This window comes from Lactuca saligna, chromosome 5, assembly GCF_052625555.1.
Source record: "Lactuca saligna cultivar CGN05327 chromosome 5, ASM5262555v1, whole genome shotgun sequence".
NCBI lineage: Eukaryota > Viridiplantae > Streptophyta > Magnoliopsida > Asterales > Asteraceae > Lactuca > Lactuca saligna.
The window spans coordinates 282,837,737-282,849,009 of NC_136421.1; the positions used below are offsets into that span (position 1 = coordinate 282,837,737).

At 28.0% G+C, this 11,273-nt stretch overlaps 1 protein-coding gene across 17 annotated transcripts; it reads left to right on the forward strand.

Moving 5' to 3' along the window:
- Positions 1-241: 241 nt before the first annotated feature.
- Positions 242-7,500, forward strand: LOC145048036 (uncharacterized). Of its 17 annotated transcripts, none has more exons than XM_078996423.1 (12): positions 245-797; positions 864-1,077; positions 1,231-1,277; positions 1,383-1,414; positions 1,497-1,667; positions 2,658-2,829; positions 3,301-3,396; positions 3,911-4,120; positions 4,289-4,529; positions 5,348-6,258; positions 6,346-6,540; positions 7,345-7,500. In XM_078996423.1, exons 1-4 carry the CDS (start codon positions 607-609, stop codon positions 1,402-1,404), a joined length of 474 nt encoding a protein of 157 aa, XP_078852549.1. In that variant the 5' UTR covers positions 245-606; the 3' UTR covers positions 1,405-1,414; positions 1,497-1,667; positions 2,658-2,829; positions 3,301-3,396; positions 3,911-4,120; positions 4,289-4,529; positions 5,348-6,258; positions 6,346-6,540; positions 7,345-7,500. The 17 variants fall into 17 exon arrangements, 15 of the variants coding, with proteins under 15 accessions (XP_078852547.1, XP_078852549.1, XP_078852550.1 ...); XM_078996424.1 differs by having other exon boundaries at positions 246-797; positions 864-1,064; XM_078996419.1 differs by having other exon boundaries at positions 247-797; positions 864-1,119.
- Positions 7,501-11,273: the final 3,773 nt, after the last annotated feature.

An 11,273-nucleotide genomic window follows, 5' to 3' on the forward strand; every position in this document is an offset into this window, starting at 1 on the left:
TAAAAGATGAATAGTGAACTTCTATTTATTTTTTTTTGGCAAAAATGGCCCTTCAATATTATTTATATATATATATATATATATATATATATATATATATATATATATATATATATATATATATATATAAATGTTTAGAAATGGTCCTCTCATTATATATGTGTGTGTTCAAATATGTCTTTAGGTCAATTTATGTAAATATTCATATTGTTTGTCACACGTGTCGCTTCCGCCTTTCATTCCAGTATCTTCCTTCCACGGCCTTATCCAAACCGTTTCCTGCTGTATTTGATGTTTATCTTGGTCTTTTTGGATCCTTCTCCTTCTCCATAGTTTGCATTGTATCATCCTGATGAAATCATCTCCCAAATCCGAAATCATTGACGACTCTTCATTTCATTACTAATATGCTTCTTTCATCTCTTTCCGTTTTCGCAACGCTTCTCCCCACCGTTTCTTGAACCAGTGGAGTACATCCCTTACGCATGCAAGGCTGATAAGTCCCAGGGGTGGAGATAGTCGGGAGCAACCAATTGTACATCCTAAATTGCATCTAATAATAAATCCATTGCATACGAGACAAAAAGTCAAGCAGGAACACCAACGATGTTGCAGTGGTTGGAGGCGAGGTGGTGGCTGATGTTTGCTCAATTGTTGCACACAGCAAAGATAAACATGAAGTCGTCCCCTCCGACTGATTTCATCTTCTCTTTTGCCCAACATGTCGTTTGTTGGTGCCAATTTGATGTTAGGTTTGCAACATCGGATCTAGGTCATGAGAACCATGACTCCGGATGGTACTGGTCTGCTTATTTTCTATTTGTTTCTTCATTATTACTCTTCTTATGTAGTTTCTTCTATAGGTTATTCGGTAACAGTTCATCACCACCGCCATCCAATCCTGTCCAGCAGGGTTACCGCCTTGCTTTGATCGTGGTATCATTTCCACCAACTTCGGTTACCCTTCCGTATTCGGTCTTCATCTCCATCACAACCGACTTAGGTCCGAACTCTAGGTTCGATCGCTTTTGTTTATGGCTTAGCCTCCATATCTACAAACACAGGTCCGAACTCCAGGTTCGATCTTTGATGTCTTTGACCAGTTCGGTAGACAATGAGGTCTGACCATATTTCGAGGATGAATACAGTGACATAAATACCTAATTTCGGAACAGATTGTATATAGTTCTAAGTTCTAACCCTCGATTTTTGTTTTGTGATTTGTTTCAGAAACTTGGTATACATGGAGCTTGGGGGGTTTATATCTCCTACCATTGGTAAACTCACTAGACAACAGAGACTACAAGTGTATTTTTGGAGCTGTAATCTTAACTTATTTAAGTTAATTTGTGTTTGATTTATGCATTTTTTTTTATTATCAGGGCACTTCACCAAATTTCATAATTTCTTTTAGGTATTAGAATTTCAGCGTTTAGCTTTGGTTCTATTCAACGATTTTGTTATTATTTGTAATTGTATTTTGTTTTTCACAATAGGTGTTTGATGAAATGCTCGACTCAACCAACTTTGTAAAATGAAGTTCTTTTAATAGATGAGGGAGGTATTTGAGGATTGAAGTCATTTCTACAAAAGATGACATTTGGGGAACAGAACACAGAGAAGGAGGTTCACTAAATGCTTCCTTATGCAATCTAACTTTTTGCAAGGTAAATTGGTCTTTTTTAGTTTGTTATCTCATTCTGCTTCATTTGTAGATTCCATCAGACGGGTTTTAAACTGATTCCAAGCTTCAAATATTGGATTTAAATGTTAATGTGATTTCTTTACCTGAATAGCATGCATTTTCTTCAAGTTTGCATTATAAAATGTTAGGGTTTTTTTTTTTTTTTTTTTTTTTTTGCTGCTTATTGCATCTCATACTAAAGTTCATTTAATAAATGTTTTGTTTGGGTTTCAATAAAGAAAGACTTCACTTTTATTAGTTGTCACGAATTTGAAAGGGTGTTACAATTTCTCTGGTTTCATGTCAAATAGTTAATTGACTTTTTTTTACCCATTGTTGTTCTTTGGAACATATTCAGCGTAACTTTGTAAGGCTTGCTTTTGTTGGTTACCTCCATCTCATGGTAATTTTACCTTTTTTTCTTTTCCATATTCCTTTAGCTGTTACAAACTTTCTTTTAAATTTCTCATGTTTCAAGTATTAATATATAATTCGTTTCTAGGAGTAGGTTGGCTACAACTTCTAATATTCTATATATTTCATTTTTCACCTTTCTATAGTAAAACAATCAAAATTTTCAATATGCTTTTCCTTATTTCTTTCTTATAGAATAAAAATGAATGCTTTTTATGTTTGAAAATGATGTGAAAACCGTATAAAGTTGATTCTCCAAAAGGTGGGGTTTGTCTCTTCTGGAAAATCAAAGGTGGGCTTTGTTTCTTTTGGAAAATCTCTTTTTTTTTAGTTTAATTTTCATTTTAATTTGATTTATTTTGTTTGTGACAAATGGGAAAGCAATATTCATTATATGATGGTTCCTGTAACCGTAATCTTTTACCTTTTTTTTTTAAAAAAAAATTTCTTGGAGATTTCTCAACCATTATGCCCTAACCATGTATATCTTCTTTTTCTTTTTATATTTTGTTTCTTCTTTATGAAACTCAAAAATCAACTCTGAATATTTTATTTACAGTTAGAAGAAAAGCTTCAATGCATGTTTTTATTTTAAGGAAAGCTACCTATTGTCAAATAGTGGCCGAGATGTTAGAAGGAAGTGATAGATTTGCAGCCGAGATGTTAGAAGGAAGTGATAGATTTTCTAGAATCATTTGAAAGAATATAATTCAATTCCTGTGCACTACGCAGTAAGCTTTTCTTTGCCTAATTCTTGCATTCAAATTACCAAAAACATACAACTATTCTATTTTGTGATTGAACTATTATGTTTTTCATTTACAATTGAAATATTTTTTTGTTTGATCCGGTATTAGTTTTGTCACAATAAGGATTTACTTTATAGGGATATGAGAATCAACACCTACAGAAGTATGCATCTCCTCTTATATCATCATCACCACTAAAAAGAAACCATGTGGTTGTTTATTATTATTTTATTGTCTCCTTTGATGTCTTCCAATTTTGATTGATTCCTTTGATGGGTTACCATTTCGATTATTCTTTACGAGGCGATGATTTATGTGTTTTTTGATTATGTTCATCGGTTCTGACTTTTATTCTTCTATACTGACTTGGACATAGTTTCATTTAAAAAACATGGCATATTTCTTATTATATAATTTTTTTCCTTTCCATTTTTTATATACATGGACAACTAGAGTTGCAATTGTTGGTGCTCTTGGACCTGTCACACCTCAAAGAAAACCAATGATCAACTTCGCAAAGCAAAAGATTGTTCTTGCTGATGCTATAAGGTTTTGCAAGCTTCTACATAGAACTTCACATTCAAAACATTATTTTATGTATTAAATAATTATTTAAATGCTGATACGAATGAACGAAGAGCACACACACATAAAATTGCAGTTTTTTATAAGGAAAGTAAAATAAAAAATGTTAACTGAGTTTTTATGTTGGTTTTCCTGATTGGATCAACAGATTGTGTTGAAGAAAAAGAAGATATGTTAGCTTCAAAAGTTGTTGCTTACTTAAATGTTGATATTGCAGTCTTCGGAGTAGGGATTGATATGATATAACTTATAAGAGCTAATTATGTTGTTCTTTATATAGAGCCCTCCTACAAACTACATATTTATGGAAGATTATGTTGATTGTGGTTATTACTCATTTGAAACAGTGACTGTTAGTGTTACACCAATACTTTTTTGTAAACTTATGAGGGCATTTATGTAATTTCATCTATTTATGTAATGCCAAACTGTTCGATACCATAAAACAAAATAATTTATCATTTATAATTTATTGCAGGATATATATCCCCTGAGTGTTTCTTTGTTGGTGTTTGTTGTGGTGGCTTGATTACACTTCCAACTTAGGTTATATAAATTGTATTTAATCACATAGTTGATCGACTGTTCATTAGAGTCCACATAAGAATTTCTTTGTATGGAGTTCCAATGAACCAAAAGATACAATGGAATGCGTGCTACATTCCAGGTGCTCCATTTGGTACTTGAGGTAAATATATTTTATGCAAATTACTGTTTTTTTTTCCTGTAAAATTTAGCATATTTATATACTTTCCATCGCCATGCATCATAGTTTATTGAATATAATATAATAAAATAAGATTATAGTTTATTTTTTAATTTGTTGTTAATAAGTTTATGATGTTTTCTTTCACAGGCTTTTCATGAAAGTTAGAGGCTCACATAGGTTAACATATATATGATGTGGATCAAAGAACTTGGTTCAGAAAATGTGACAAACCATGGCTCATTAAATGATTAAGCATTAGTTTTAATCTTTGAAATTTAGTTATAATCTGATCTATATATTAATAATGTACTTGAAGCCGGTGTTGAAAATATTCTAAAGGTTACACCTCGAGAGTATGACCGGCTATCTCCTCCAGTAATGACCTCCGGTAAGCCCACTTATTAAATGATTAGATGAATGAAATTTTATATATTTATATACCACAATGCCCATAAATACCGATTTTCTTTGTTAAAAAATTGTAATTTACGCATTTACCAATTTCCCCCTACATAAAGTTTTATAATATCTGTGATCAAATTGCCACTACAAACCTTATTTTAAAATATGTCTCTACATACATTTTCACCATATTGCAGTTTGCTTTGTTAATTTTAGAGAAAATAATTATTTTTTTGAGTTTTTGACCAAACTGCCCCTACATAGTTTTTAATTTTGCCCCTACATAGAGATTGACTATAATGCAGTTTCTTGGGTTAAAAATTAGAAGACTTAAAAGTATGGCTAAATTGCTCTACACTGTAGTTTTATTTGGTTACATGATTAATAATTATAATAGGTATGACCCAAATGCTCATATTAACTGTTTTTCCTAATGATTACTAATAGCATTTTTGATCAAAAATCACATACATACAATTGTTTTCGTTAAAAGTTGAGTGATTCAAGCAGTTTTTGACGAAAATAGCCCTAGACATGCTATTTAATTATACCCCTACATACATTTTAACATAATGCAATTTCTTGTGTAAAAATGTAGAAAAATTGAATTTTTTTTTGACAAAATTGACATAACCAGTAATTTTTTCGTTATATATATATATATATATATATATATATATATATATAATAATAATAATAATAATAATAATAATAATAATAATAATAATAATAATAATAATAATTTTAATAAGTATGGCCCTATATACATGTGTCAATAATACAATTTATTTGATTAAAATGCAGGTCATGTCACAGCTTTCTCTATGTTCTACCCCTAAATCTGAGTATAGAAAATGGGCTACATGCAAAAAATAATGTTCTACTTTTTTTTTTCTCATTATAGCATATTTTTCTCATTATAACATTGTACTTTTTGTTTTTTCTTATTATTTAATTCTTTACCAGAACACAAACTACATTTCTATTTGTTACGTTTTTTTTTCATATTTAGATCGTAAATACACTAAATAGCAATGTACTTCTCATTTAAACGTTTTTGTTTATGTTTTTTTGTTCAACTTCTTATTATTTACTAGGTGTGAGACCCATGTATTACATGGGTTGAATTAAAAAAAAAAACAAATATAAATTTTAACAATTTGAAATTTTTGAATTTATAAGAAAAAAAATTTGAATTATTAAAATTAATGAGATTATTAAATGTGGAATTTTAATTTAATAAAATAAAAAATACAATAAAGTGACAAGTGGAAAATATAAATTTTAAAAATTGTAGAAAATACCATGTGTCCAAATGAATAAGAAGAGGACATGTGGCAAAAAAACCTTCATTTATTATAGGAGATTTTTTACTCAAAGCCATTTTACATTTCCATTGGGTTTATGTAACGCACAAAGAAAGATTGTCGGGCAAATCTATACGTGTGTAACCAAATCATGAAGAGTTGAACCGAATCCATCCAAATACGCTTCATTCGGCTAATGGAAAGTGGGTTTTTGGTAGGTGGTGGATTTTGGCAATTTTAAAACAAAATACTAAAATAGCATGATAGCATCCTACTTTCGTCACCCACCAAACATCAACAAAAATATCCGACCCGTGTGTGTTCAGTAAATTTGTTTGTTCCGAACCTCGTAGAGCGGGGTTTCTCACCTAGTTACATTTTTAAAGGAATACATAGGAGCAACAATATGTAAGTATTTAATTATTTTTATCATATAGTTATGTGGTTATTTATAATTAATTGTTACTCATTTTTGGAAAAAACATAATCGGTTAGCGGAAGAGCTCTTAGAACAAATGCAATGGTTAAATGGTGAAAGAGATTTAACACCCTTTGTCGAAAGATCATGTTTCGATAGAGTACTAGGTGAATGACGTTGCTATATCAGAGGCATCAACCGAAAATTAACCTTCTTCTATCTCGTCGATTGCACAATCATCGCAGCTACCACTACAGTCACAACCATCACAGGTAAAACAAGTCTATTTAATTTCAATAAATGCATGTTGATTTGGTAATTTTGGTTTGTGGTGATTATTTGCTAAAAGATTTGGTAATTTGTTTTCCATCCCAAGTGCAAGAAATAACAATGCACTTTTTTTTGTCTCAAGTGCAAGAAATAGCAATGTACTTTAGTATCAATAAATACATGTTGATTTGGTAATTGTCTTTTTGTCCCAAGTGTAAGAAATAGCAATGTAATTTGGTATTTCTTGTATTTAAGGTGCTTTAGCACAAAATAAGTAGAAAGTAAGCTATCATTTCTTGTAAAACAAGACTATTTAATTTCTAAGTCTCATATATCTATATAATGATCAACAAAATGCATGTTGATTTGGTAATTGTGTTTATAATTGTATTTATGTTCCAAGTGCAAGAAATAGCAATGTACTTTGGTTCTTTGTCCTTAGTTTAAAAATAACAATTTACTTTGGCATCAATAGATGCATGTTGATTTGGTAATTGTGTTTGCAATTGTATTTATGTTCCAAGTGCAAAAAATAGCAATGTACTTTAGTTTTTTGTCCTTAGTTTAAAAATAGGAATGTACTTTGGCATTAATAAAGGCATGTTGATTTGGTAATTGTGTTTATATCTCAAGTGCAAGAAATAGCAATGTATTTTTGGTAGTTCTTGTATTTAAGTGCAATAAATAACAATGTACTTTAGTAGTTTTTGTTTATGTTTGATAGTTTAACTTATAAGTTTATATATGTTGTTATTTATTATGTTGTTGGAAAATCTTCGTGTAATACTCAACAACCCAACATTTAGGGAAAAACTTTATACGTTTTTTCAATCGGGAAAGATCAAGGAGGAAATGAGGGGAACGAAGATGATGGTTCATCAGATAATTAGTTTGTGTTTTGTATGTTAAACTTGTTGTAACACTTTGGTACTTGTTTAAATTATAACACTTTTTGTTGTTTATTTTGGTATTTGTATAAAATTATAAAACACTTTGGTACCTAATTGGATGTTGTTATGTATCGTTTTCCTTTTGCACCCGAAAATTGTTGATTTACAAAAAAAAAAAATAATAATAATAATAATATTACCAGCAACAGCGGGAATTACTGTTGACTAGGTTACAGCGGCGCCAGAGGGTATTACTGGCAACATGAGTATTAGCAACAATAAATATCTTTACCGGCACATTTTGAGCAACAACGACACGACAGTAGCGGTGTCGTGTGGCCACTATTGACTTTACCGGCGACATATCTACTCTTTAGTGGTGATTTTTTTCACTGCTAATTCATCTTTTACTTGTAGTGATATATATATATATATATATATATATATATATATATATATATATATATATATATATATATATGATATAGATCCGGTAAGAAATTTTTTTTGGTAGGAAGGTAAGAAGTTTTTTTTCTACATATTTTTTTGACGAACAAAATAAATGAATCACTAGATGATTCATTTGTAAGATGATTCACAAGAAAAAATTCCCAAAAAAACATCTTTATGATTCACTTTTAAGTAATTTAAGAAAAAATTCATTTTTATGACAATTTTAGTGAATAACAACAAAATCATTGTATAAATGAATCATCGAGATTTTTTTTGATAATTTTTTCTTGTGAATCATCTTACAAATGAATCATCTAATGATTCAATTTGTTTGTTCGCGAAAAAAATATGTAGAAAAAAACTTCTTACCTTCCTACTAAAAATTTCCTTCTTATTTGATCTTAACTCTCTCTCTCTCTCTCTCTCTCTCTCTCTATATATATATATATATATATATATATATATATATATATATATATATATATATATATATATATAGAGAGAGAGAGAGAGAGGTATGTGAATATTTATAAATTTATACAACTGTTTATCAATCCTATTTAGAAAACAAGGTACATAATTTGTTGCATCTAGGACTCAAGGGATAGGCCAACTGGCATCGTATCACACAATGATAGAAAACTTATATATATATATATATATATATATATATATATATATATATATATATATATATATATATATATATATATATATATATATATATATATATATATATATATATATATAGGAAGGTTCAATTGACAAAAAAAAAGGTTGAAAATGAGGGAATCATTCTCAGCTACTCATTTATTTTTGCCACAAAAGCCTCCGTCATACCAGCAGAAATGAGAAAAGAATAGACATGTGTTTTCCAACAAAACATGTTTCCTTAAACTATGCTAATCATTACCTTAATATATATAAAAATATAGTTTTTTCATTTTTTTTTAATTTTTAAGAAACTATTTTTTATCGAAAAATGATTTTAAATATACCAAAATTCATGATTTTTTTATTCTTTACAAATAGACATCTATATTGATATAGTTTTAAGATAAAATAAATTTTTTTTATATTTTTTTTATTTTCAGCTATCGTTATTCGTAAGTGAATAAAAATAAATCAGATTTTACTATAGTACATTCGTTATTCAGTTATGAATAAAAACTATGATTTTTTTTTTTTTTTTTTTTTTTTTTTACAATTTAAGTATCATTTATATATAAATATAACATATAATAAACATAGTATATTCATATTTAAATATTAGACGATGTATTTACTTATGAATATTGCATAGTAATTCACTTGTGAATATTAGATGGTATATTCACTTATGAATATTATATAATATTTTCATATCTGAATATTATATAGTATTACATGGTATATCACATGTGAATATTACATAGTATATTCATTTGTGAATATTAGATGATATATTCACTTATGAATATTACACGGTATATTTACATATGAATATTACACAGTATATTCACATATGAATATTACACAGTATATTCACATATTAATATTACAAGGTATTTTCACAAATATATATAATTTTTATATGTTATTCACATATGAATAACATACAGACTTGCATATTTGTTTTTTTGTTTTAATAATCATATACTGAGAAAACATATTCATATATGAATATAACGTGATAATTTAGTTTATGCATTTCATCAAACAGTTGGAGTGCATATAATTTAACTTTTTTAAAAAATGTTAAAAACATGATATTTTGACTATTCAAATCTTACAAAAGAGTAGATTGATAGAGAATTATATGAAATTTTTCAAAAAAAAAAACGATTTAATCTTTTTCTAACCTCAATTTTGAAGTTTTATTTGATAATCGATGTTGAATGAAAGATATGAAGTGGATTTTTGTTGATTATCGATGATGTTGATCTAATAACGCTGGGAGTATAATTAAGCATAGATGTTGAAGATCTGATTGTATTCAAGCATAATTAAAGGTTGAATTAAAAGAACCAAAAATGAATTTTTGTTGTTAACTGTAGAATCGTGTTGATTATTGACGAAGATCGATGATTGATTAGCATTGAATGATGTTGATGATGGTTTAATTAAAGAAATTTGGATGATTGTTGAAAGTTGGAGAAGAAATTTGGATGATGAACGATGAATGAGTTTGAACTGTAATCTAATTCTCTACAGATACGTATTTGAGATTGAAGGTTGTTATCATATTTACAAGTTTGTCACCGTATCTTTTTATGCTTAAATAAAATGAGTGGCTGAGAATGATTCCCCATTCTTAACCTTTTTTATTTTCTCACTTGAACTCACATCTCTTTCTCTCTCTCTCTCTCTCTCTCTATATATATATATATATATATATATATATATATATATATATATATATATATATATATATATGAATATTTATAAATATATATAACTGTTTATCAATCTTATTTAGAAAACAACGTACATAATTTGTTGTGTCTAGGACTCAAGGGATAGGCCAACTGGCATCATATCACAAAATGATAGAAAACTTTTATATATATATATATATATATATATATATATATATATATATATATATATATATATATATATATATATATATATATATATATATATATATATATATATATATATATATATTTATAAATTTATATAATTGTTTATCAATCCTATTTAGAAAACAACGTACATAATTTGTTGCGTCTAGGACTCAAGGGATTGGCCAACTGGCATCATATCACAAAATGATAGAAAACTTTTATATATATATAATTGTTTATCAATCCTATTTAGAAAACAACGTACATAATTTATTGCGTCTAGGACTCAAGGTATAGGACAACTGGCATAGAAAACTTGTATCAAACATATTCCTAGTGATTTCAAATCCCATTGGCTCTGAGGTACAAGCTTTATGTGGATCAGAATATTTGGTTTATTTGTTGTGTATTGCACATGTATCGTTCTTTGTCAAGGGCGATTTAATTTATTAACTAATTTATTAGCCTTAATTGTGTGTATTTTCTTTTTTAAATATATCATCCATTGCGTAAAAAAAAGGTTAAATATATAAAATAATAATATATTTGGTCTATATTAATTTTTTATTTTAAACAATCTACTTTATTACATAAATTAACAAGGTACGTTTATTTTTATCAAATTTCAAGACAAAAATGTCTTATTCACGGAAAGGTGATATACACAAGGCAAATGCCAATTCATTTCCCTTAGATGCTAACGTTGATATTTATATTTTAAGGTAAAATTATCTTCTTTTGTCAAGTATCATTTGTAATGTTATTGTTTCTTGAAGATACTAATTAAACATGTCATTGATGACACCTTCATCAACAAAAACAAACAGATATATAAATATGCAA

What these genes read in the sequence shown, in the direction of transcription:
- LOC145048036 (XM_078996416.1), top strand. Translation starts at nt 607, where the DNA reads ATGTTGCAGTGGTTGGAGGCGAGGTGGTGGCTGATGTTTGCTCAATTG. An exon ending in GAGAACCATGACTCCGGATG is followed by an intron (nt 798 to 863) that starts GTACTGGTCTGC and finishes TTTCTTCTATAG; the next exon opens with GTTATTCGGTAACAGTTCAT. An exon ending in GTTTATATCTCCTACCATTG is followed by an intron (nt 1,278 to 1,496) that starts GTAAACTCACTA and finishes TTTTCACAATAG; the next exon opens with GTGTTTGATGAAATGCTCGA.